This window comes from Arachis stenosperma, chromosome 10 (genome assembly GCF_014773155.1).
Source record: "Arachis stenosperma cultivar V10309 chromosome 10, arast.V10309.gnm1.PFL2, whole genome shotgun sequence".
Taxonomy (NCBI): Eukaryota; Viridiplantae; Streptophyta; class Magnoliopsida; order Fabales; family Fabaceae; genus Arachis; species Arachis stenosperma.
This window is the reverse complement of record NC_080386.1, coordinates 129,169,270-129,196,536: the sequence shown is the minus strand read 5'-3', so window position 1 is coordinate 129,196,536 and position 27,267 is coordinate 129,169,270. Positions and strand designations below refer to the sequence as shown.

At 34.5% G+C, this 27,267-nt stretch overlaps 5 protein-coding genes across 6 annotated transcripts; 3 read left to right on the top strand and 2 right to left on the bottom strand.

Annotated features, from left to right (window-relative positions):
• Nucleotides 1-493: 493 nt before the first annotated feature.
• On the top strand, nucleotides 494-3,950 carry LOC130955681 (putative calcium-transporting ATPase 13, plasma membrane-type). The gene has a single exon (XM_057882603.1). It carries the CDS (start codon nucleotides 778-780, stop codon nucleotides 3,817-3,819), a length of 3,042 nt encoding a protein of 1,013 aa, XP_057738586.1. The 5' UTR covers nucleotides 494-777; the 3' UTR covers nucleotides 3,820-3,950.
• A 3,614-nt stretch (nucleotides 3,951-7,564) lies between these two features.
• LOC130955870 (caffeoylshikimate esterase) lies at nucleotides 7,565-12,831 on the top strand. The gene is made up of 9 exons (XM_057882855.1): nucleotides 7,565-7,715; nucleotides 7,887-8,095; nucleotides 8,932-8,961; nucleotides 9,070-9,196; nucleotides 9,290-9,436; nucleotides 10,315-10,445; nucleotides 10,554-10,691; nucleotides 10,827-10,925; nucleotides 12,494-12,831. The coding sequence occupies exons 1-9, from the start codon at nucleotides 7,670-7,672 to the stop codon at nucleotides 12,713-12,715; spliced, it is 1,149 nt and encodes a 382-aa protein (XP_057738838.1). The 5' UTR covers nucleotides 7,565-7,669; the 3' UTR covers nucleotides 12,716-12,831.
• An 823-nt stretch (nucleotides 12,832-13,654) lies between these two features.
• On the bottom strand, nucleotides 13,655-15,268 carry LOC130955069 (6-phosphogluconate dehydrogenase, decarboxylating 2-like). The gene has a single exon (XM_057881845.1). The coding sequence runs from the start codon at nucleotides 15,266-15,268 to the stop codon at nucleotides 13,808-13,810; it is 1,461 nt and encodes a 486-aa protein (XP_057737828.1). The 3' UTR covers nucleotides 13,655-13,807.
• On the top strand, nucleotides 15,249-18,987 carry LOC130955070 (uncharacterized). Of its 2 annotated transcripts, XM_057881846.1 has the most exons (5): nucleotides 15,249-15,479; nucleotides 17,090-17,230; nucleotides 17,369-17,429; nucleotides 17,604-17,802; nucleotides 18,623-18,987. In XM_057881846.1, exons 2-5 carry the CDS (start codon nucleotides 17,117-17,119, stop codon nucleotides 18,663-18,665), a joined length of 417 nt encoding a protein of 138 aa, XP_057737829.1. In that variant the 5' UTR covers nucleotides 15,249-15,479; nucleotides 17,090-17,116; the 3' UTR covers nucleotides 18,666-18,987. The 2 variants fall into 2 exon arrangements, with proteins under 2 accessions (XP_057737829.1, XP_057737830.1); XM_057881847.1 differs by lacking the exon at nucleotides 15,249-15,479 and having other exon boundaries at nucleotides 17,100-17,223.
• Nucleotides 18,988-19,882: 895 nt separating this feature from the next.
• LOC130956272 (plastidic glucose transporter 4-like) lies at nucleotides 19,883-26,634 on the bottom strand. The gene is made up of 14 exons (XM_057883315.1): nucleotides 26,450-26,634; nucleotides 26,088-26,354; nucleotides 24,953-25,067; nucleotides 24,722-24,789; nucleotides 24,040-24,172; nucleotides 23,854-23,953; nucleotides 23,636-23,748; nucleotides 23,092-23,185; nucleotides 22,576-22,729; nucleotides 21,890-22,036; nucleotides 21,735-21,808; nucleotides 21,025-21,113; nucleotides 20,788-20,902; nucleotides 19,883-20,487 (listed from the first exon to the last, which is right to left on the bottom strand). Exons 2-14 carry the CDS (start codon nucleotides 26,347-26,349, stop codon nucleotides 20,305-20,307), a joined length of 1,647 nt encoding a protein of 548 aa, XP_057739298.1. The 5' UTR covers nucleotides 26,350-26,354; nucleotides 26,450-26,634; the 3' UTR covers nucleotides 19,883-20,304.
• Nucleotides 26,635-27,267: the final 633 nt, after the last annotated feature.

Here is a 27,267-nt window from a genome sequence, read left to right as displayed (position 1 = left end):
AATACGTTAATTCAACAAAGCCATTGTCCCCCATATAAATATAATACATATAGAAGAGTAGTCAAATATTACAAATTAAGCGTTTAGTTTAGAGTGTAATCCTTATATGGTATCTAATTTGCCTTGCAAGTTGCAACAAGTTCAGTCTAAAGAGGAATTCTTAGTCGAACAGAAACCCGAGAGCATATATAATTATATATACACACATGTATTTCATAATTCATAGTAATATAAACATCATAGCAACAGATTAAGCTTCGGCTATATAGTTCGTTTTTCATAATCGCTTAATGGTTAAGAAAATATAAAACATAATCTTCGTTTAAAGAAGACGTGTACGTGACGGTAGATGGTCAAACACAGAAAGAACACGCCATTGCATCTGCTTGGAAATGAGTCATCAGGAGGTGTTTGTTTTCGTCAGCATTCTCGCTCAGGCAGTTATTGTTGTTGTAACTAAACAAGAATCGAATTCTTACTTGTGTCCTCGATCTCAATCATCAATGAATGAGTTATAAACGTCGGTTAATACCCTGTGAGATTCACGACAAGTGCATGAATTGAGTGTAAAGCGGAAACGCGTTTCGTAACTTAGTCCTACTATCAATCTATAAAACCCAATTGTTTATGATCCAAATTTCATTAGCCATCACACACTAAACAAGTAAGCATTGGAAACAATAGTTTCATTCTTCAATTAATTCCTTGCCTTCTAGTATATACTATATAGCCTTTGTTCTTTCGATCTCTCTTTGTTCTTGAATTTTAAGGATTTGAATGAGTTTACTCACAAACATGGAGCGCATTGAGTCATTATTCAACGCACCAAACACCAAGAAAAAATGGCACTCTGCTTTCTTAGTCATATATTGTTCTCGAGCCCTGGCGTCACACTTCACTCTCAACAACAAAACCAAACAAAGGAAAATCAATCCTTCTCCATCATTCACCGTCATTGATTTGAATCCGCAACAACCCTTCACAATTGATCAAACCACCCTAACCACCATCGTCAAAGAAAAAGACCATGCTACCCTCAAGAAACACGGCGGCATTGAAGGCATAGCTAAATCCCTTGAAACCGACACAGAACATGGCATCAAAGGCGATGAACATGCAGAAGACATGTCACGCAGACGCCATATATTCGGCTCCAACACTTACCCAAAGCCACGTTCTAAAAGCTTCGTTCATTTCGTATTGGAAGCTTTCAAAGATGTCACCATTCTCATCCTTTTGTGCTGCGCAGCGCTTTCTCTCGGCTTCGGAATCAAGCAGCATGGACTCAAAGAAGGTTGGTACGACGGTGGAAGCATCTTCCTTGCTGTGTTCATTGTCATTTCTCTCTCTTCCATAAGCAATTTCAGACAGAATAGACAGTTTGACAAATTGTCTCAGCTCAGCAACGATATACAAATCGATGTGGTGAGACTCGGAAGGCGGCAACAGGTTTCGATCTATGATATTGTCGTCGGCGACGTTGTTTGCTTGAAGATCGGCGATCAAGTCCCCGCCGACGGGCTATTCGTCGACGGACACTCGCTGCGAATCGACGAATCAAGCATGACTGGGGAGAGCGACCATGTGGAAGTTGGAAAGGTTCATAATCCGTTCTTGTTCTCCGGAACGAAAGTGGTTGAAGGTTACGCGAAAATGATGGTTACTTCCGTTGGAATGAAGACTACATGGGGTCAAATGATGAGCTCGATTAGCCGCGACGTTAACGAGGAAACGCCGTTACAAGCTCGCCTTAACAAACTAACTTCATCAATTGGGAAGGTTGGTTTGGCAGTTGCTTTTCTTGTTCTTGTTGTTCTTCTTATCCGTTACTTCACGGGGAACACAAAAGATGAAAATGGAGTGAAAGAGTTCAACGGGAGCAAGACTAAGTTCAGTGATATAATGAACTCTGTCGTCGGAATTGTGGCGGATGCAGTCACCATTGTGGTTGTTGCAATCCCTGAAGGGTTGCCGTTGGCGGTTACGTTGACTTTGGCTTATTCCATGAAGAAAATGATGGCGGATCAAGCTATGGTGAGGAAGCTCTCAGCGTGTGAGACTATGGGTTCTGCTACAACTATTTGCACAGATAAAACAGGAACACTCACACTCAACGAAATGAGAGTCACAAAGTTTTGGATGGGATTAGAACCTGTGTTGGAGAATGCGTATTCATCGGTTGCGCCTTTTGTTCTTCAATTGATCCAGGAAGGAGTGGCTTTGAACACAACTGGTAGCGTTCACAAGTCGAAATCCGAATCCGATTTCGAGTTTTCCGGTAGTCCTACCGAGAAAGCGATCCTCTCTTGGGCGGTTATGCAGTTGGATATGAAGATGGATGAATTGACGAAAGGATGCTCCATAATTCAGGTTGAGACCTTCAACTCGAAGAAGAAACGGAGCGGAGTTTTGTTGCGAAGGAAATCGGACAACACGGTGAATGTGCACTGGAAAGGCGCTGCTGAAATGGTACTGAAAATGTGTTCAAAGTACTACGATGCTTCTGGAATTTTGAAAGATCTTGACAGCGAAATCATGAGGAAATTCGAGAACATCATTCAAGGAATGGCAGCTAGTAGTCTTCGCTGTATCGCTTTTGCGCAAACGGAGGTTTCAGATTCAGAGATAGAGCTTGAAGACGGAGAGGGGAAAGCTATGGTGAAAGAAAATGGATTGACTCTACTAGGACTAGTCGGAATCAAGGATCCGTGCCGGCCGGGGGTGAAGGCGGCGGTGGAGTCTTGCCAGAACGCCGGAGTAAATGTGAAGATGATCACAGGGGACAATGTTTTCACTGCAAGAGCAATAGCAACAGAATGCGGCATACTGAGACAAAATCAAGACATGGCTGGCGCGGTGGTGGAAGGCGAGGAGTTTCGCAACTACACGCCGGAGGAAAGGTTAGAGAAAGTGGACAAAATATGCGTGATGGCGAGATCCTCGCCGTTCGACAAGCTCCTGATGGTAGAGTGCCTAAAACAGAAAGGTCACGTGGTTGCCGTGACAGGGGACGGCACGAACGACGCGCCGGCACTGAAGGAAGCTGACATTGGACTCTCCATGGGGATCCAAGGCACAGAGGTGGCGAAAGAGAGCTCTGATATTGTGATTTTAGACGACAATTTCGCCTCCGTCGTAACGGTTTTGAGGTGGGGAAGGTGTGTTTATAACAACATTCAGAAGTTCATACAGTTCCAATTGACCGTGAATGTTGCTGCACTTGCAATAAACTTCGTGGCGGCGGTGTCGGCCGGCGAGGTTCCTCTCACGGCAGTGCAACTTTTATGGGTGAATTTGATCATGGACACGTTGGGAGCATTGGCACTTGCAACGGAAAAGCCTACTTTGGAGTTAATGGAGAATCCGCCGGTTGGGAGAACAAAACCTCTCATAACAAACGTGATGTGGAGGAATCTTATGGCACAAGCTTTGTACCAAATTGCGGTTTTGTTGACTCTTCAGTTCAGAGGTGAGTCTATCTTTGGTGTTACTAAAGGGGTTAATGACACTCTGATTTTCAACACTTTTGTTATGTGCCAAGTGTTCAATGAGTTCAATGCAAGGAAATTGGAGAAGAGGAATGTTTTTAAGGGGTTACATAGGAGCAAGTTGTTCTTGGGGATTATTGGTGTGACAGTGGTACTCCAAGTTGTGATGGTTGAGTTTTTGAAGAAGTTTGCTGATACTGAGAGGCTGAATTGGGGGCAATGGGGTCTTTGCATTCTTCTTGGTGCTGCTTCTTGGCCAATTGGTTGGGTTGTCAAGATGATTCCAGTTCCAGAAAAGCCATTTCTTGATTTCCTGAGTATCAAGAAATGAAGAAGAACTAAATCATTATATCTATTTATTTATTTCATTTTATTATAGATTCTTTATTCTTTTAAATAAAGATTTCCTTGTATATCATTTGATTCTTTAATTAAAAAATTGGCATTTCATAGCATCAGTTATTCAGTTTTGCCCGACAAAATAATTTGCTTAGATAAATGGTTTTAACTCATCTTAGGATGGTTATACTAGGTAATCAATGACCTTTTTTTTTAAATACACTACACTTCTAAATTACTCACCTAAATCTTAATATTAGAATAACTATCCATACACCTAGTGAAATGAATATCCGATATATCTATTGTTCACATTGTTTAGTATTTTCATTGTCTATCTCTACTTTTTCTTTTACCATATATAACTCTTTGGAACACGTTATCACTATATTTTTTTTCTTCCTAAATAAAATAAAATTCATTTTCTATCATTCAGAAATTCTAGCAAAAATTTTAACAAACAATGTAAATTATGTAACGTTACTTTAAATAGTTTGAATAAAATATTCACATCGTACGCAAAGGAAAAAAATTGTTCTGTTCACAAAATAAACTCCCATGCCTTAACTACATGTTCCATGGTAAGATCAAAGTAATAGAAATGTAAAAATGACTCGCAAATCACACCTCTCCAAGGTATTAAACAATATGATTCCATAAGCAGAGTTTCTGAACATTAGAACAGTCTACCACTTATGGTGGGTGCATAAGTGGTACATGGATCACATGGTGAAAGAGATTTTGCAAGCTACCTCAACTTGTAATTCTCAATTCTGTTGCATAACATAACCGAAAGATATTTTAGTTTCGTCTCTCAACTTCTCAAGAGATTATTAATTCCTCGTGGAAAATTACAAACTGCACAAGTTACTGAGAAAGGTTGATATCTATTATTTCCTATCACCTTACTCCTGTTCATCAGATGACATTTTCCTTATTCTGTTAATTCATATGCAAATATTTTGGTTAGGGAAACTGTTGCTTTATGCATAGCATCTAGTTTTAACCAAATAGTCAAATACCGTTGGATTTCATGTTTGCTAAATTGATGGAATATTCTAACCATGTTACCAGTATAAAACCAACTACTAAATTAGTTATTGATATAAAATATAAATTAAAATATTAAATAATATATATTTATATATAGATACCTAATGAATAATTTAGTGATTTATTTTTTGTTTTCACATAACATTAAAAAGTATTTGTCATAAGACCTTCTATGTTTGATGCCCAATAAACACTGTGGCATAAATTTAGCATTCTTTTAATTTTACTAGGTAAAGTAAATTTTTTATTTTAAAATTTGTTAAAAATTTTAAAAATATTCATAAATTTTATTTTATTTTAATTTTGTCTCTAACATTTTTAATTTATATCAAATGTATTCTTCACACTTAATTTTTTAAAAAACTTAAAACCAATTCAATAATTCTACAAAAACAACCTTCAACACAAGTCAAATACAAAATTTTATCACTAGCTCGTAATTGTCAAGTAAATTTTTTGAAAATTTAGTTGTTAGCAGAGATATATTTAAAACAAAATAAAATTTAAAAGTATTTTTAAAATTTTACTTTATTATTTTGTTAAAAAGAAATGTAGCAACAATAGTACAATACAGGTTCTTAGTACCTATATCATCTTACAACTTTTGATACAGAAATCATTAATACTTTTGACATGCGCATGCAGCATCTGCGCAAGCATAAAAGGAATCTTCCGTCAATGGCCAAAGGGTACTTATGTAAATAAACATGTTCAAGTTTTGCTATAAATTGCAGCTCCCACGACCTCACTTCATAATTGCACCAACCAAAGTACACAACTCACTCATACAAATTAAAGAAAATGAAGCACATAAAAAATGCATCATTAGCAAGTGAAATTAATATATGGAGGTCTCCAATTCCGTACCTCTTTGGAGGCATAGCTTTTCTTTTTGTTCTTATTTCTGTGGCATTGGTGATCCTTATTTGCTACCACAGAAAGCATGTGGCTTCTTCTTTACATTCATCATCTGAGGGTGAAGAAGGAATGAAAGGAACAATAATGCCTAGTAAGGTAGTTATTGATAATAATGAGCCCAAGATTCTTGTGATTATGGCAGGGGATGAAAACCCTTCCTACTTTGCTGAACCAATTGCTTCTTTGAATCGTTGCACTTGTGATTGTGAAGCTAATCCAACAACACCTTCATCAAGTTTAATCAATGGAAAAATAACAGAGAAACAATGATTTTTGTTATGGTGCTTCTTCTTCCCCTTTCATATTTGAGTGGTTTTAAGGTCCCCTGAAAACATTTTGCTGAATAATGCTCAAAACATTTTGTTTGCGGCAGCTCAGAAAGACATGGATATCATTTTCTGAATATAGAGCATTGGTTTTGCTTGGTTTTCATTGTTCTGAATGCAAACATGGCTATGAATGCTACCTATGTTGTAATTAACTTTGATTTGCATTCAAAGTATGTTACATGCTGAAGCATGGTTTATGGAACATGTGGAAGAACAAATTTATATTTATTGGAACATGTGCACTTAAATTTATTAGAAATTTAGAACATGTTGAGGCCTAAGTCTATCTGAAACATATCTGTATATGAACTTTGGCAATGAATAATGCATCATATATGGAATGTGCTCTTGTGCAAAGGGAAAAAGTGCACTATCTGTTTTGTTGTTTGTTTTTGTGTACAAATGTCCTCTAAGTAGGACCTTAATTCAAACATCAGATAGTCAAATTGTTTGAATAAGTTAGGGAGGTGAGAAAGTTAAAATTTAATTATTCCTAAATTTAGAATCAAAGACTACTATCATTAAAATTAGAGTAAATAACAATGAGGTTCTTGAAGATTTTGATTTTGGACAAATTAGTTTTTAAAGAAAAAAGTACTAATTTGATCCTTAAACATAGCAAAGAGTGGACACATGATGTTCTTCTATTAATTCAGCAACTAAAATCTAACATTAATGCTTATATGTACGGGTAATTATTTTGACATGTCTATCTATAAAAGATAGTTATGTAGATAATAATTTTTGGAGTGAAACTTTACTTATTTTGATAGGATTGTGATAAATAGAGAGCTGTTGATAAATGATATATGAAAACTCAAAATAATAAATGTTTTATTGTCCAAAATTATATCGTTTTTCTACTCATGTGATAATAACGGACATGTACATGTCCATTGTTTGCTATCTTGGAGGACCTAATTGATATTTTTTTCTTCAAAGACAAATTAGTCCAAAATCAATATCTTTGAAAATCTGATTTTTACTTTACTCTTAAAATTATAAATTTAATAGTAATTAATATTTTGTTTTTTATTTTCATATCACAAATGGGTATCCAATGATAATTGTATTAGATAAATTATTCTTTAAAAAGAATATTAATAAATTAATTTTTAATTTTTTAGAATATTATACAAATTAATCTCTAATAAAAACAAATTAATCTCAAATTTCTAAAAATAATATAAGTAAGAAATTAAATTATTTATTTAAAATTCTTAAAAGATTAAAAAGTCAATTTATCAAACTTTTTTTATTTAAATACTAATGTATACGAGTTTGGGGTTTCATTCTATTTTCGCAAAGCAAGGGTACGAAATGTGATTCTTCAAACTAGAGGGGCCAAAATGTAGATATGAAAGAACTCAGGGGTGGTAAATACGTAAATGAAATTTGTACTATTGTTTTGATCTTTTTCTCTTTTATTATTCTGGCTGTCATTTTCTTTTTCCCGTGTCACTCAGATTTCCCTTCCTTTTTGGAATCTCCTTCCATGTTGTCACCAATAAGAAAAATAAATAAAAATATTTTTAAATTCAAATGGCTCTCACTCCCACGAAGCTTCGCCACCCTCCGGAATTGAATGGTAGGTACTTTGAAAATTAAGAAAAAGCAAAATTTAATTAATAAATTACCATAATATTCCATTCCCGAAAACTTTATTTCCGTTTTTAGGCCGTGAGTCAAATTTGATTTAATTTGTTTTTTCCCCTTTCTGTTAACGATTTATTTATCGGAAGTGATTGGAACGGTGTAGAATTGAAGGAAGTAATTGGTATCCAGAGGAAGAGAAAGAAGAGGAAAGAGGATAAGTTATTATTTTGCAGCATGAAGCAGCAGCTACCTGGCGTTGATGCTAAATTGCAGAAGATTGCAGATTCTAACATGGATGAAGCACCCGCTAGAAGACGTGCCCGTGAAGCCTTCAAAGATATTCAGCTTAATATTGACCATATACTCTTTAAGGTACCCCTATCTTTTGTTTTCTTATGAATCCAATCATTTCTTTGTTAAAAAAAAAAATTGTTTCTTGTTAGGTATTTGTAATAAATCTTGTGTGTGTATGTGTGTTTGTTTTTATTGAGAGGGTATTAATTGGGGGTGGCACAGGAGTAGTTGGGATCTGCTTCAATTTAACAGTTTTGGTTGAGGTGGATATAAAAACATTGACTTTGTGATTGGTACTAGTAACAGTATCATGTGGCAGTTTGGCCACTCCATTAATGATTTGAAGTGTGAGAAGGAATTAGCCAAGGTCTAACTTTTTTAGGTATTTGAGAGAAACTGTGGTGTCCCCTATAATGAACTTGTGATGATTAAGACAGTGGAAGTACTAGGTAGTTAGATATTCATTCATATACATATAAATATATGTAACTCTAATGGAGCTCTAGTATTTTGGCCTGCTTATTTTTTTCGTTACTCTTTTTGCATCACACTGACTACAGGAATTATCTATAGTGAAATTTTGTCCAGTTTTCTTCTTCATAACCTTTCAAATCTATCCTTTTTTTTTTCATTTTTGTTTTCTTTTTGACATTTACATAATCTTGGCTTTTGGTATGAACATCTTTGTGAAGTGATCACCTCATCCAAAGTGCCATGTCATGCGAAAGTTAGTTAAATTTTACTTCCAATTGCGCTAAAGGCCCTCGTTTAGGTGTTAAATGTAGAATATATATATTTTTGTTTTGAAAGCCTAAAAGTTTTGAGTTTATTTATTGTATGAATTTTTTTTTAGAAAAAATTTTTAAACTAGTTATCAAAACCATAATCTAATTCCTTTATTTTCTATTTTGCAGACTCCATGTGATGGACTAAAAATGAAAGAGGTGAGAAAAACGGCTTTATACAATTCAATAATTCATTGCTTGTTGTCTTTATCGTGTTTAGTTGTTGTCATCCGATGATTGATGGTTATCTGATATGCAATCTAACAGTCATACAAGGTAAATTCAAGGGGCATTGAAATATTCTGTAAGAGTTGGCTTCCTGAGGCATCCAAGCCAAAAGCAACAGTGTTTTTCTGTCATGGATATGGAGACACCTGCACTTTTTTCTTTGAAGGCATGTTCCTGGTATTATAACATGTATCTGCGATTAACTAGAGCAGTAATGCTGTGAAGTAGCAACTCAAATGTGTCATGGAATTATTTTCAGGCATAGCTAGGAAGATAGCATTAGCTGGATATGGAGTCTTTGCTATGGATTATCCTGGATTTGGCCTTTCACAAGGCCTCCATGGCTATATCCCTAGTTTTGATGGTCTTGTTGACGATGTCATTGAACATTACACCAAAATCAAAGGTAATTAAATTCTCACCATCTGCTCTGTCTCGAATTTCAGTCGGTGTTAATTTTGCTGTCATAAATCTGTTGAGATGCCACTAGTTTCTCCTCAGAAAGTAGATCAAATATGATATCATTGTCTCCTGGTTGGTGGTTTTTGTACTTTGGATAGAGTAAAGTGATTAGAATGGCATAATATTTACTTCTGTTCTATCATTATAAATTAGTCTGTATGAAGTAATGCTTAATAGTAGAAAGTTCAAAGAGGATATCAGAAGGAATGAGTGTCAACTAATGGTTCATTTCATGCAGCGGTCTTAGGCAATAGCATAACTAGAATTAAAGCATCAAACAATCCAAAGTGAATATAAAAATTTAGAGTCCCGGAACTTTAGATTCTTTTTTTCTATAATTGAGGGTCTGAGAAGGAGGAGCTAGTTCTGGAGTCTCACCTGTGTTTGAAGTGGACCAAGAAAAATTCTTGAGCTTCGTGAAAACGAATTCATCAGGTTGAAGTTTTTCATTCATCTTTATTAGTTGACTGAAGCTTCTATACCATGTCTTCCAATTCATGCGGTAGCTTAAGTGTATTTGTCAGTTTGAAGTTGTCTAAAGTGAATCACTAGGAATTAATAGTGAACTGGTAAACTTTGATTTGTGTTTCTAATTAGAAAACTTATAAGCCTCTTCAATAGTTTCATTTTCAGTTCAAAGGCATGTATGTAACTTTTTCAAATATGTCTTGCTGGAAACAGTTTGCCTTACTATGGAAATAATGAGAGTTCATTATTTATGAAATTGCAAATTTATTGTTATATGTATTTTACGCTGGAAACAAGTTAAAAACATTGAGACTGAGAGTTTTGATTCAAAAGATTTGATTTATTATTTTGCAGAAAATCCAGAGTTTCATTCTCTTCGTACCTTCATATTTGGACAATCAATGGGTGGTGCTGTTGCACTAAAGATGCACCTGAAACAACCTAAGGCTTGGGATGGTGCTGTTCTTGTTGCACCTATGTGTAAAGTAATTTTTATTATTATTATTATTATTATTATTATTGAGTGCTTAATCAACTAGGTGAGCTCTGGTGCTCTTTGTTATGATCTCTCTTTGACCAGAAGCTCTGTGTAGATTGCAGACGACATGGTTCCATCAAAGTTGGTCACTCAGATGTTGATTGCTATGGCCAATGTTTTTCCGAAGAGGAAGTTAGTTCCACAAAAGGATTTAGCAGAAGCAGCTTTCAGAGAGTTGAAAAAGAAAGAACAGGTTTGTATGTTGCAATTCAGCATAATTTATTAGTGTCATCTTTCCTTCTGCTCCTAGTTTTGACTCCATTATTGTCCAATTCTCTTCATAATACATGTGTTAATATCTCTTGACACCTTTTTAATGTCACTACAGACAGCGTATAATGTTATTGCATACAAGGATAAACCACGTTTGTGGACTGCTTTAGAAATGCTCAGAACTACTCAAGAAATAGACGATCGTTTGGAAGAAGTAAGTTTCAACTTTCAAACCAGTCTAGCCTTTGTTGTTTAAGTGTCTCAACAAATCTATCCTTAGCTTGTAGACTATTTGGAAAAAAATTATTTAGTGTTGAAAATAAATGACATGCTTGAACCCTACTTTGTTGGAGTAATGTTGACCTAGGAGTCTTGTTATATAATCAAATAAAAATGTTTCTATTTCTAATATGACTTTTATTATCTATGGCAATGGAAATTGCTGCCAGGCTCTGATACCTGTTTTCTAAAAGCAATAGTTACTCTGTAGAAAGCAAGCTTTTTTATTTTACTTGAATTTGTATTGTCTTTTTAACTCCAATTCATATCCTCTTCACTATGTTCTACCTAACGATCTTGATATTAATTTTTTACGTTTAACAGTCATGGCAATTGATCTCAGTTTCTTGCTGTATATTTTGACTTAGTTTATCTCTTGTTCTTCTTTGCCTTTTTTTTTATTTCATAACAGAAATTTATGCTCTATCTGGTGGTTTCATTTTGAATATGCTTTAAGATAATTGTCCAAAGTAGGATTATTTTTCCTTGATATACCAAAAACAGAAGTTTGAGCATTTGTGGCAGTGAGATGTAGCGAGTAGCAAAAAATCATATTTAAGAAACTTAGATGGTTGAAACAAATGTGAAGCAATTCTAAACTAGGTATTCAAAACACCCTTTGATTTCTTAGAGTAGCTGAATATAGATATAGGTTCTTCTAAGGAAACTTTAGTTTCTTGGGTTATTTACTCTTATCACATGTTTAAATTGCTCTAAAAGTCAAAGGAAAGATGACAAATGAATTCATTTCCATGTTTCTTACAACTCAACAATCTCCTTTTTAATCCTTCGTCTCACTAGATAAGAGCCAACTGTACTTTTGCATGTAAATTTTTTAACCATTACATCGGTCCACGAGTCAATAATGAAATCCCCTTACTCTGTAGCTAGCAGCCTCACATGAGTCGATAAGCTTGATTACAACATTTTCTTTCCTGTTTGGTTAGTGTCTCAGTATATAAAATTTAAATATAAGATTGAAAAATTGTGTATTTGTCCCTGATTTTACCTTTTCTAGTTTTGGGTGAATAAAATATTAGGCAAATTTTGTCTCAAGACATATACATTCTATCTGATTTTGTATCTGTATTCTTTTTCAAACTGGTATGCCTCCCAGTGTTCTTTTATAAGACAATTACCAAACAGGGCCTTATTATCCTAATATTTGATCATCAAGACTATATTACTGAGAATGATCTTAGATCCACTGAATCTCTGCTTAGATATGAAATTTCATTCTCTCCCTCCTCTTTTCTGTATACTATTTTGAGCATTAAAGACTTGCATGCTCCTCGAGCACATTTAATTTGTTCTTCAGGAGTAACCATAACCACTCATTATCATTTATATTAGTTAAAAGTTATTTTAAAAATAAGAATGCATGGTTGTTATTACTCCAGAAGCATGCATTAAATGTGCTTCACGAGCATGCGGGAATTACTCATGTTGAGAGCACTGCAATGAAATTAATTCATCTTCACCTTTATTGACTGTAATTTACAGGTCTCTTTGCCAATATTAATCCTTCATGGGGAGAATGATACTGTGACTGATCCATCAGTGAGCAAAGCTCTGTTTGAGAAAGCAAAAAGTTCAGACAAGACACTTAAACTTTACAAGGATGCTTACCATTCTCTTCTTGAGGGAGAGCCTGATGAACTAATAAATCAGGTCTTTGGTGACATCATTTCTTGGCTTGATGACCACTCTTCAAAACGTACATAGTCCTCCTCTTGTTAATTTATACTGATTATTTTCCTCTCTCTCTTAAATTCAAACGAATAATGATGTTCAGATTGTTTAAGAAAAATAAATAAAATAGAAAATTGGTATTGCTTCTCTATGGTTAGCCACAATTTTAGTCAATTTTCCATGCTTGATGTGAATACAACCATATTACGTATACACACAAATTTTCAGCCACCAAATTATTACTTATATAGAATACATATTGAAATACAAAATATACATTAAAATAAGTTAAATAATACATGTATTTATACATAAATACAAATATTTGTGTAGGAGATGGGATAGGAGTACGATTAGAATAATTTAATACACAACCATTTAAACATTAATATTTTGTTAACAAAATAACACGGGTTATCTCTGTATTTTGTTAATCAAAAAAATAATTTAAATATACAATTAATTAATAGCTATTATTTTTTTATGAGGTTTAGAGTATTCAGTGTCCTAATAATGTTTTGGGATTAAAAAATTTCCTAGAAATATGGAAGAATTTCTCTTTTCACAGATTACATACTAACAATCCTATCTAAGATTTGGTGGTGGAGACCCTTCAACCCGTTTGTTTTGGAAAGTTGTTGAAGTATATTTGTATAGGAAGAGTAGTGTTTAGATTTGTCAGGGATGAACAACTTGAAAGTGGAGGGATGCAGCATCATTTCAACTTGGAAATGACAGATTATATTTCAAAGGAGATTCACTATTTGAACTCTGAATGTTGACAGCTGAGAATCAAATCACAAGCCAAACAGAAATTCAAATTTGTCATTTTCTCTACAAGTTTTTGTTACCCCAAACAGTTTGCACCTAGCTAATTATCACTAATGGAGGGGTGAAAAACATCAATTAGAAAAAAGATAATTATTTCCTGAAAACTAAAAAGACTTTAGCCAACGGGGACAAATCATAAACTTTCAGAAGAAGGATCACCAAATCATACAACACCCAAGCAATTAACATAGACAAAGTGAAATTGAAGTGCTTCTTCAATTCAATTCAATTCAATTATTCATGATGAACTCAGCACAAAGCATTGCATTACATTACATTACAAGCACCAGAAATCTAGCTTCTTGACTGTTTGGCAAGCTTGAACCACTCAGTATGGAAAGATCCCTCAATGTCAGTCCTTTCGTATGTATGCGCACCAAAATAGTCCCTCTGAGCTTGCACTAAATTAGCAGGCAATCTCTCTCTTCTGTAGGAGTCGAAATAAGCAAGACTAGCAGACATACCGGGCGTGCTGATGCCCGAGTTGATAGCAAGACTCACGACTCTGCGCCAGGCCGATTGGCGATCGATGATCTCCTTCGCAAACTCCGGATCCACAAGGAGGTTAGCGAGGTTAGCATTCCTGTCATATGCCTTTTTTATTCTATCCAAGAATATGGCTCTTATGATGCAACCACCTTTCCAGATCCTGGCAAGTTCACCCAACTTCAAATCCCAACCCTTTTCGATACTCTTGGCACGGATCAGATTCATTCCCTGTGCATAACTACAGATTTTTGCAGCATAAAGAGCCTTCCTAACATCATCAATCAGCTTCTGCTTGTCTACTGGTTGATCACTCAAGATATCGCCAAAACCACCGGATTTGAACACCTTTGCAGCTTCAACTCTTTCCTCCTTCAATCCGCTAAGGAACCTAGCATCCAAAGAAGCTTCAATCGTGGGTGCAGCAACAGATAACTCAGCAGCTTGCTGGACAGTCCACTTACCGGTACCTTTCATGCCGGTTTTGTCGAGAACCTTGTCGACCAGATATCCATCTCCTTTATCATCCTTAATTCCAAATATATCTGCAGTGATTTCAATCAGGAAGCTCAGGAGTTCTCCCCTGTTCCATTCTGCAAAGACATTTTGTAGTTCCTCATTTGATAACTTCCCGACGGATTTTAGCACATCATAAGCCTCGGCAATTAGTTGCATATCACCATATTCAATTCCATTATGGATCATCTTAACAAAGTTACCGGATCCACCTTTACCAACATATGTCACACATGGGCCGCTGTCGGGAACTTGAGCTGCCACTTTGAGAAGAATGTCTTCTATGTATTTGTAGGCCTCAAAGGAACCACCAGGCATCAAAGACGGACCATTGCGAGCACCCTCCTCGCCACCCGAAACTCCCATCCCAAGGTAGAGAAGGCCTAATTCAGCCATAGCTTTCTCTCTTCTCTCAGTGTTCTCATACCATTCATTACCACCATCAATGATGCAGTCCCCTTTCTCCAAGTATCCTGAAAGGGTCTTAATGGTTTGGTCCACGGGTGCACCGGCCTTAACCAGCACTATTATGACCCTAGGCTTCTGAATGGACTGAACAAAGGATTCGGGGTCATGGTAGCCGTAAACAGGAAGATTTCCTTCCTGCTTCGCTCGTTCCACAGTCTCATCAACCTTGGATGTGGTTCTGTTGTATACTGAAATGGGAAAGCCCTTCTCAGCTATGTTGAGAGCAAGATTTTGCCCCATTACAGCAAGCCCTGCAAGCCCTATTCTCGTCTTCGGTGGAGCCATTTTTTGTTTCCTGTTCAATGATGGTTAATAATTCACTCCAGAAAAGAATCATAAAAGAAGAAAGAAAACAGCATGAGGTTCTTCTTATTTCTGAAGAACATGAGCTGTAAAGTGTAAACAGATTAGGCATATTCCAAGAATAAATATGTATGGAGAAAGAGGAATCTTCTAGTTCCAAGAATCACAACAGATTACTTTATCCCCAGAAAAGGTACTTGTTTCCTTAAATTTGTACATATATGTGAATAACAGTCCTGCAATTTTTTTTTTGTTTCTCAAATATTTCTAGTTCTTTACAAAAATTATTCAGCAACCAAGTTGAAAGAGCTGCATGCAAAAATGAAAACTAGTACCACAAAAAAAAATGATCCAACATCATTAATAATAATGGCATGATCAGCGAGAAACTAGAAGTAAAACCCAGATCATCAACAACACTATCTTATAGATTTCTCAGAAAACCACAACACAAACTAAAGAAGATAGGTTCATGAATCATGATCACTCACTTGTACCATCAATCAATCATACACTAACTAAAGTGCACATAAAATACAAAAACAAAAACAAAAAAAAGAAAGAAAAAAGAGTAGGTTTAATGCAAACCTGGTTTTGTTGAAATTCGAATAGAATCAGAGAAAATCTAAGGTGTGGTGTATGTGGGAGAAAATGAGAAAGTAGAAAGATATTAAATAGAGGTGAATTTGGTATGCCAAGACAAAGAGGTGAGTGAGTACCAACTACACCAAGCAACGTTTTTGGAAAAAAGAAAGAAAAGAACAACCACTTTCTTAGTTATGAATTATGATTGAAGAATAATATGAATTATTATGAATTTTTTATATAAGCTGGGGTCAAAATTGTCCGACCAATCAACAAGTTGGGGTTGGTTGGTGGAGATGCTCAAATGAATAACATGATCATTTGATTCCATTCAAAATGATCATGTGTTACAAAATGTTGAAAGATTTAACCTGTATTAAGAATTTAAGATGGTTGTGTTTTATATTTTTACCCTTTTTTTTAATAAAATTATTTTAATTTTAACATTTGGTTAAAAATAGCTTTTTGCCATTATGATTGTCTTTCCGGAAATACGTAATAGTAAAAATTGTAATTACAGTGATCATAATAATAGATGTAGTGATTTAAAAGTTAATTTTGATTAAAAACTAAATAACAAATATATAATTTTAACCAAAACTAAAATAATTTTATGATAAAATTATGGTAAAAACTCACATGCAGTTATTTTTATATAAAATTAATAGTTAAAAGTTGATAATTTAATCTGTTTGACTTAAATGACATAATCTTTTCATATTCACTTAAAAGATTACGAATTTAAATTTCTCTATCTATAGTATAAAAAAGTTTCATAAAAAACAACTTAACGTAAATCTTCGCATAAAACTATTTTTACACCAAATTACCATTACATCCGTATAAAACCTGCAGATATTGTTAATTAAAGTGAAAACTTATGAAAAGTTGACTTTACATGAAGTTGATATCTGAGAGGGGTTAGATGAAAATTTAGTCAAATCAATCAACTCATCTAACGACTCTCAAGTATCAACTTCACGTGATTTCGACTGCACCCAAGTTTTCACCGTTAATTAATTATGTATTTTTAATCATTTTAAAAACCAAAAAAAAGAAAAATAAGGTTTATATTATATTTTTTGTGTTTAAATCTTTTATTTTGTGTCATTGACCAAAAAATAAAGGAAATCTCATAATGTATTTATTTTGTTTTATTTATTTTTTCCACGGTAAAAAATATTAATCTTGACCCTGCATGACCGAAAAATCAAATAGAGACGTGTAGAGCAAAGAGAGGCAGCCATGGAAAAAGAAGAAGAGGAGCGAAGAAGAGAAGCAGCAATCGCATCATCACCATGCCTGCGACCCAATTTCAGCGCCAAAGGTGTCACCCAAGATCAGCTATCCAAGTTTCGTGTCGGTATTCACTTTAATTTTCTGTTCGATTCCTTTTATTAGGTTTTTCAACATTCGAAAACCATTGCGAAAATTTGACGTTTTTCAAAATTCCCTTTGCATTGGTATTAACAGTGTATTTGCTTTCAAATGGTATAGGAACTGCACAAGAAGCGTTTACAATTGAAGTCCAAATCAAAGTTCAAAACGAAACTGAAAGGTTCCTATTGTAATTTTTCATGTGCATGGTGTTGTGCTGTTGTTTTAGTTATTTTCAATTGAGAGGGACTTATGAGTAATTAATTTTAGTTAGTAACTTGCGAAAAATAGTTAATCCTTCACTCTCTTATTTTGAATTTTCTGTTATTTTTAACTTCACCTTTGGGTTTTGTAGATGATGCTAAGACTTCTCAAGGCAATGATCATTCAAGAAGCCAAAAAAGTGGAACTGAAGATTTACAAGTTGATGTCAAAGAATCATCATGCCCCTTGAAATGTGATGCTTTTGCTACCAGAAAAAATGATAAGGACTCGAAAGATAATAGTAATACCTCTCTGGTTTCTGCACCAAAGAAACAAAAGTTGCATTGGGGGTATAACTCTAACTCCACTTTGGTTAATTGAGCTTAATTGGTACTTAGTAATACTCATTCAGTTCTTTGGTTTCAATTTGCCCCTTTTTATCCTTAAGAGTTAGTACTTAGTAATAGGTACACCCACTAGTTATTTTGGTCTTTTGAATTTTGATAAATCCAAATAGTTTCTGTAGGTAGCAAATGTGGGTCAAATCAGTCCTTTGAGGGAGTCTCTTGAGGGATTAACTTGTGTTACTCATAAGGACTGTTTTGACCTATCAAAATCTACAAAGACCAAAATGATTCACATGTGTACCTACAAGGACCAAAGTGAGCATTAACTGTAATCTAGGGAATAATTCTATTATTGATACTCTTAAAAATCTGTCATATCAAATTAAGATAACAGATTCATGTAGTCTAATATTAATCAAATCAGGTTATTGAGTGACTGTTAATTTCTGTAAAACAATCTTCAGAAGCATCAGATTTAAGAGAAAGAGACACAAATTACGTTTGTATTTTGTTCCGTAGTAGCGTGGGACAGTGTCAGAAAACACAAGAAATTTTTGTCATAGTGTTTTGTCTTCAACTCTTCATCACCTCTTCTTTTTTGGAGATACAGAAAGTACAAGAATTTTTTGTCTAGTGACACACTATCTCTGCCTTTGTTTCTCATTTCAAACAAAACGTTAAAGGAAATTTTTTTGTTTGTGTTTATGGGTTGTTTCAAACCAAAAAAACTGCTATAATTGTGTTCAGAACATGTAGTTTTATTTGTGATACTTCATGTGAACAGTGCAGAATCTTAGTTGATGTCTGTTATTGATATTTGTAGGCTTGACACCAAGGAAAGGTGGGAGAGGAAGTCCAACATGTAGATATCACCATGGAACTGCTGTGAGGAGGATTCATGGAATTTCTTCAAAATATTTAAACATGGGTTGATATTTGGTAAAAAGACCTGTAAGTGCTCATGTTGCGCATGCAGAATAGTAGGATAAAGGGAAAATGGCTTGACAAGTTAACAAAGCTGGATTCATTATAGCTTGTAAAGAAGATAGATGACAGAGCTAATTACCTTATAAGGAATTATAACTAGTTATATTAGCATATGATCAGACATTGTATAATGTAGCCATGAAACACATCAATGTCATGCTGAAGTTCTGTAAAAAATTATACAAGAATTCACTGTGTCTCTATGCTAATCTTACATAACCTGTTTACTCCAAAATCCGTATTACTAGATTATCATTGTGCAGGAGCATTGTCCACTAAGGGATTATTTGTCAGATGAATTTTGATGAAAGGATACCGGAAGAGAAAACTTGTAGTGCAAATTTTTTACCTCCAAAAATTCAGATACTTGAATGATGAATCTAACAACCCCTACAGATTCAGATGCTTTATGATTAATCTGAAATGAGAAATTGTAAACCTTGAAAATACCTTGATGGCTAAATCTTGGTAAACAGTAGTATAAGCTAGTTAACTGAATCCCTTTATCAAGTGGAGTGGATCTCAGACTACAGATTAAATTGCTATTTGGCAACTTTAGGTTTATTTGATTGATCAAAGTTCAAACACTACAATCTTTTGGCATATCACTTTTATTTCTTTGATCTGTTACTATTATTTTGTGTACATTCTTATATCAATATATTCAAATGGAGTATATACTCAAATAGGTCTTTAAGAAATTTTAAATAAGACGTTTTCATTTCCAAAAAAAATTTATTACATTGGGGTTCCGGAACTTTATAAAAGTAAGACATAAAGGTCCTTTTGTCACATTTTTAAGGACCTATTTGTCTAAGTGAAAACAACAGAATTGACTAAGGTAGGGACTTATATGTCTTATTTTTATAAAGCTTAAAGACCTCGACGTAATAAAATTTTCTAAGTGACAAAATCATCCGATACGAAATTCCTTAGGGACCTATTTGAAAATATACTCATTCAAATGCAAAGGGAAGGGAGGAGTAGTTTCTTATCTAACTTGAAAGTTTAACTAAATTTATGGATTTTAGGTAAATTTGAATTATTGAATTTAACACGTAAACTTGATTCAGGGTCTGAACTTGAGAGTTTGATAAACTTGGAAATCCAAGAAACCTCTAAACTTATTGCTTCCAGAAACAGAAGTTTACAATTAGTGCCAACATCATGGTTTATTACATCAAAGGAAACTCTAAAGGCTAGAGGAATCTTATTCAACCCTGATAAATTGAAGCGAGAAACTGAGAATGTTCTTGACAATATCTACCAAACATACATTCTAGACAAAATTTGTCAGTTCCAAAATAGATACAAAGTACAGACGCTTGACCATAGCTCACACATATCATTCCCATATTTTCACGACTGAAACTTGGCAACAATAAACTACTAGCTGCTGACCGGCTCGCCAGGCAAGATGATGACCATTGAGTAAAGAAAGCTAGCATCAGTTCTAAAGGCAAAACAATTCCATGAGCAGCATTGTAATTATGACCACATGCACCTTATGGAAGATTTTCAATTCGTCGGACTGAGGGCACGTTCTATTTCCTCCAAAGATCGACCCTTTGTTTCCACCACGTTACCTGCTATGTACAAGACGGCGAGAATGCAAACGCCCGAGAACCCCAAGTAAACAGAGCTGATGCCAACCTTGTTCACCACACTCAAAAAGTAGAGGCCGATGACAAAGTTGGAGATCTGATAGGACAAGAAAATAATCCAAGTTTCGTTATCAGAAAAATATTTAGGCAACCAAGAAAGGCTGTATAGCAATAAAATTCAATGCAAAATAAGTCATACCAATCTGGGTATCACATAGAAAGAAATAGATCCAAAAGTTTTGAGGTAGAATAATCAACCTATTTCCTAAGTAAGTTTCTTCAATTATTGTATCAGGCAAATCAATATGAATATGTACAGACATAAAATGATAGCAAGATGTATACAGTAGTTACACATAAAACATTAGAGTTTAGACTGCTATGCAAAATCACTCACCCAGTGTGTGCCTAATGACAAAGAAACTGCTTTGGCTCTGATTCTAGAAGCAAATATCTCTGGTAGAAGCAAGGCAGGCACAGGACCAGCACCAAGGGAGAAGGATAGGACATAGCTGGTTAAATTCATAGATCGCAGAGTCAACAGAAATGGAAAGACTAAATTATAGAGAGAACAATAGGACATAGCCATATGTTAATTAAGGTTTAAATCTTTTCAGATGTTCAAATGACTTACAGAACAGTCCCAAGGACTGCAAGTGTGCCTGAGTATGGCGCAAGGACCTTCCAAGTAAATGACAGGGAAAGAAGCAACATAGAAGCAGCCTGTGAGAAAGAAAAATTGGTTAATTAGTAAAGCCAGTAGTAATGGACACATGGTTAATTGGAATAGAAGATACACCTTCCCCTTAACCAGTGCTCTTGGGTATAAAAAAATCGGTGCTGGGAGAACCATTCCCCCTATGGGATACCAAATGCTCAAATAGGATTGCCTCCAATAGGAGGATACCTATAGTTTAAACCCAAAAGTATCGGCATGCTAATGTAGACGAAGACTAGGGAAAAACTATTCATATATAGAAAACGGAAAATTGGCATTCAAATAATTTAAAGTATTATGGAAACACTGATGTACCCAGTGATACTTACATCCATAATTTGGCATGCAGGCCTTTGGGATATCATGGCTGAGTTGAAAGCCAAAAGAAGATGGGTTTTAACTAATCATGGTAATTTAAAGTGTAAAGTATATAAGCCCTATTGTCACACACAATAAAAGTGCAAGAAATGTCTTTTAACCCAAGGAAGTTTAGCCAGAGAGCATTAGGGCCACAAAAATCACATTTTACATTCAAGCTTGTGATATTCCAGCATATCACCAATCTATAGTTAATATATTATGTTTTTATGCTTTAGGTCTGGATGCATGCAGAAAATAACTAGTACCATCCCAGTAAAACTTGTGATAAGGAGACTTTTCCTTCCTTGTTTGTCCATCAAGGAGGAAGCAATAGCAGTTCCTGCAACAAAATAAACATCAATCATAAAAAGTATCATGCCATGCATATTGCACAAAGCTAACTAATATTAAAAATACTAACCAAAAACATTTGATGCACCAACTAGGGCACTTGCTGCAACATCAGAAGCGATTCCGGCACTGCGAAACACAGAAGTTGAATAATAGACGACAGCATTTATTCCAGCCATCTGCTGGAACAAGAAAAGTGCAGCCCCAACGCTCACAACTGAGATAAGACATTTTAGGGAATTACAACACCATTTTATGTAAGAAAGCATTCATCAACACCAGACTCCAGAGTAAACCAAAGGAAATTCAGCAGTGAAAGAAAAAACATAAACTGTTGGATGATTATCACTTAAGATATAACACTTCACAGTTCACACTTCACACAAATATTTTACGTACAACGGGCATGCCTCAGTGAAGTCAGAACATTAAAGGTAGTCTCTTGGGTTATAAAATCTGACAATGCTATGGGTTTATATCGAAACAAGAGAATTGGCTTTCAAAAAACATATTCAAGATAAAATTATCACAAATCACAATAATTATGTTTATGTATATAGGACTAGATGGACCCCCTTGAAATAAGGAATATTTTTGACAAAGCCTTCAAATGATGAAGCTTTAGCACAAATGATAACAAGCAGATAAAATTAACTGAAGTAGGGATGACATTGAAATTCTTTATATGACATTGAAAGAATTTTTTTAATGGGATTATTAAAACTAGATTAGTCATCAACATAAGTTTTTTGGTACCTTTCCAATATCTGCTACTAAACAGATCAAACCACCCTGCTTCAGGTTCAGAAGAACCTTGAGTTGCTGCTGTTAAATCACGCATAACTGCACCAACTCTTTCTTTCCCATATAGTGTTTTAATAGCCTTTTCAGCTTCAGCTATTTTTCCTTGCTGTAAAATAATAAATGGAATTTTCTCAAAAAAACTACCATAAAATTCATTGCATCAAATCTTAACTAACAAATATCATAAAGAGTAAAATATTCGTGTTCTGATGAATTAAAATTACCAAACACAAGTATCAAAATTCTTACTTTTCCAACCCAGTTTTATAATAAAAAGCAATTGATAATGTCTTTAGTATATTTAAAACAACTATATGGAAGGTTCACGAGTAGAATACTTGACAAAACTCATTGATGGATCCAAAAGCAGCAGCTTCTGTTTTTTTTTTTTTTCAATGGCTATTTGTCAGATAAACTTATTACTCCCACGAGGCCACGACATAAGATAACACTTAATTGCAGGACAACCTGAAAAAGCCATCGGGGACTCTCTGGAGAAATTGCCATTCCAAGTGCTAACAGAACTGATGGAACAATTGCAATTCCAAACATAGTCCTCCACCTGGAAAAAAAAAAAAAAAAACACCAATAAAATTGAGTCAGTTGGAGAAGGTAGAAAAACTTGCCAATAAGTGACTGTGTATAAAAGTTTGACTATTAACTCAAGTTGAAAATAATAAATTGAAAACATCCTCGAAGATTTCTCTTTGAAAAGGAAAAGAACAGTAGGAAAATCACAAAGGAAAGAGGGTCTTGTTAATCTATTTGTTTCTCAATTCTAAAAAAGACACAAGTTTTCCCACTGTCACATGGAATACAAGAAAATAATAGAACTAAGAATTTTGCTTACAAAGTTATTTACACTGAATACATTAATTTGCATCTCCAACATACATGCTACAATATCTGAATGATATGATTCATCAGGAGAAATAAATAGCTCACAAAATGGTAGTGGTGAAAAATTCCCAAATAAATAAATAAAAAGCTTTATGATGAAACAATTCAATACCATATAGGGTTTCCTGCCAGAGGTAACCCAGCCACCAGAGCCAGAAGAATCCCAATACAAATAAAAAGTTGATTAACAGATCCAAGAGCTCCACGAATTTCTGTTGGTGAAATCTGCCCATTATATATATATATATGTAAACATTGTCACAAGGCTCACATAAATACATAAAGATTTAAAAATGTTGACAAATGTAAGAGTAATTCAAAGGTCACAACCTCAGATATGTATAGTGGTACAATAGCAGATGTGACCCCAATTCCAATACCAGCAAGCAACCGACCAATGATCATTGTCTGAACACTTTGGGCTGTAGCACTGTAAGTATAGCATAGCTCAAAACATCAGATATATAGCACATTATACAAAAGATAAAACCTTGTCCTAAAGAACAATTAACATACCAAAGAAATGCTCCAATTGCTAGTGGGATTGCATCTAACTGAAAAGTCCTAGTTCTACCAAATTTGTCAGCCAATGTTCCACCGGTAAAGGAACCAACAGTTGCACCAGCTAGGAGAGTGCTGACAATCCAACCTGCTCAAGGATTTTCCACCCATGAAAATCAAGAGAAAACTACTATCGGGCCTATACAATAATACAATCAAAGCTAATATACTTTATAATCAGAAGATGTAAACATAAGGCATACAAATTCACATGCTAACAAAAATAATAAACCTTTTTTTTACTTATGTTTTCTGCACCCTTTCATTTTGTTTGTATAACAAGGTCATAACATGGACAGAAAGTAATCTGAGAACTTTGTTGGCTACACACACTAACATAAAAATATAAGAGCAGAGTTAAAAAATAGGAGAAACTATTCTCCTTTCTTTTATGTAAATATATGGTATTTTCATAGAAATGTACAGTTTTCATTGGGGAGTGGATAAAACCACTCCCAAATTGATAATATCACTCCAATTTGATAAGTTTTAGGTATAGATGTACTTTGCATTGAGAGTAGTATCTCCCAAATTGGGAGTGACACTGTAAGTTGCAAGATCCACTCCCTTTTCATTGCTCATAAAATAAACATTTCAAAGTAGTTTAAAACTATATATAAGAAGAACTAAAATGTACCTTGTAAAACAGTATTTTCAACTATTCCAAGATCCTTTGCCATGTATTCTAGAGCACCATTCACCACCCTACCCAAACAAGGCATTGTTAGAAGTTTGCAACATAAAGATACTATCTAATGAAAAACAGTGATATAACAATAGAATCCAACAAGTATTGCAGGCACAACATTGTTGACATAACTTAGATGGTTATAAACATGAACAGATACTGTTAAGAGGCAATCCATACCCAAGATGATAACCAAATAAAATGGCTCCGAGGCAAGCAACACCAACATAGGGCAGAACAGTTCCAGAAGATTTCCCCTGAGGAACGGTGGGGACAACATCCTCGACACCTCCATCTGCAACTCAATTTTACTTACTATTATGAGCATATTAATATATCAGAAAGCCAGAAGCGCCAGATTCACACAGAAAGCTGCTGAACCTTGGAAAGCGGCCTAAGACTTTGAAAATATTAGACATGTAAAAGAAACTTCCAACACTAAAAGGAGTGTTTTCAGAATTAACTCAATTAATTAATGCCTATGAAACTGCACATTGGGCAATGTAAGCATATTCAAATGATACACATTCATGAATCATGAGATGACACCAGGACTTTGAGAGCCACCAAGAGCTAAAAACAATAATAAGGATGAATGGATACTATAATATACACTTTCAAAACCTAGATTTTTCAAAAGAAGATTAATTCTTCAAAACCAATGTTCCTAACAGACCAGTTGATCCGTGTTTGAGACAAGCAAAAAGCATGGCAGATTTCAAGCCTCACAAATGGTGCCCATCCCAATTTAACATCACCTATCTCCCACTCCATCTCCTACGCCACAATCTCATTAAGAGGTCATCCAAGATCTTGACAAGGAAACTCTACAGCCACACACACACATAACCTGTATCCAGCCTTAACCAAAAAAAGAGTATAGACTTGTGTAGCTACAAAAATTTACAACCACATTGAAATTCACCACCTATTTGACAAATCAATGCTTTACTTCATACATTATGACCCCCTACCACTTATCAAAAGAATTTCATTCCCACACACACACACACACACACACACACATACACACACAGAGAGAGAGAGAGAGAGAGAGAGACTAACACGGATAACATGTACACAGAGACAAGCAGAGAATTATCAGAGAACAACATTGCAGTTCAAATGTTCAATACAAAACAACAATAAAATGATAAACAAACAATCTCACCATGAAAGCAGGCATCAAGCAAATAAATCATGGCTCCATACATGACTCAATCATATTTCAAAGCTTTGGTAAATGTAGTTAATAAAAAAATCACAATAATCAATAAATCCAACAAATTAAAGCCACTAGAAACAGCATACAAACCAGAAGCATGAACCCTGAGTGATCTAGTCTTAGCAGGATACCCAAGCATGTGATTAAAACCAAGTGAAGCTCTATCCAGGTGAGTTTCCACAGTAACAGAACCAAGCCTTAAGCCAAAGCAATTACTACTATTAGGCATGCATACTCTTCTAAATCTCACACCACTCCCATTTCTCAAGCTTCCAAAATCCACCAAAGAATTCTGCTTTTGAACCCTTATAGTGGCACTGGTTCCTTTAAAGGCAAAACTTGATGCTTGCATGGTAACTGATCAAAATTCCAATAAACAGAAAATTAAACCAAAAAAATACACATTAAATATATTAATAGAAAAAAGAGAATGGCTCGAGATGAATTATTACCGTGTGAAAGAGAGTGCAGATTAAAAGGGTGAGGAAGATTTTTGTGTTGTTAGTGTGGGTTGTGTTCCACAAAGTAAGAAACAGAGAGAAAGAGACTGAGCTCTGTTCTTCGATGGAAGATTGGAGCTTCGGAAGGACCGCATACAACAATGACGAAGATTGTGAATTAATTATTATTAATAATAATTAATTTTGGTGTACTTTAAAATGTTTTTAGATGATTATTTTGACATTGAAACGTAAAATATTTATGTTGGAGTATCCATCATATTTATTAAAAAAATAATGACATATATATTTTAAAGTATAAATATGTTCTCTTTTTCTTTATTTTTTTTCTAACTATAGACGGTATCGAAAAAAAAAGGATGGAATCAACATAAAAATTTTAAATTTAAATGAGACATACAAGGAAAAATTACATTTTTTATAAATATTTTTTATATACTGTACTATATGTTTTTGGTATGAGTTGTGTGATGGATTAGAAACTTACGAAATCTTTGATATGAATTATGCTATGTATATCAGAGACTTGTGAGACGAGACGATAGTTGGATGATCTGATTGGAGTAATGGAAGTGGATACCTAAAAAAATACTACTATATCTCTTTTATATAGTCGGTAATAGTTATCTTATCTTATTTTATTTGGAAAAAGTTTAAGGGGTCAGTAGTTTTGTTGAATTTTAGCCAGCATGTAACTAGCAGAGAAATGTGAATCATTGGATAAAATTTCACATCATTAAATTATCATTGATGGTTATTTATTAACTACCAATCACAAAAATTACAGACCCCTAACATTACTCTTTTAT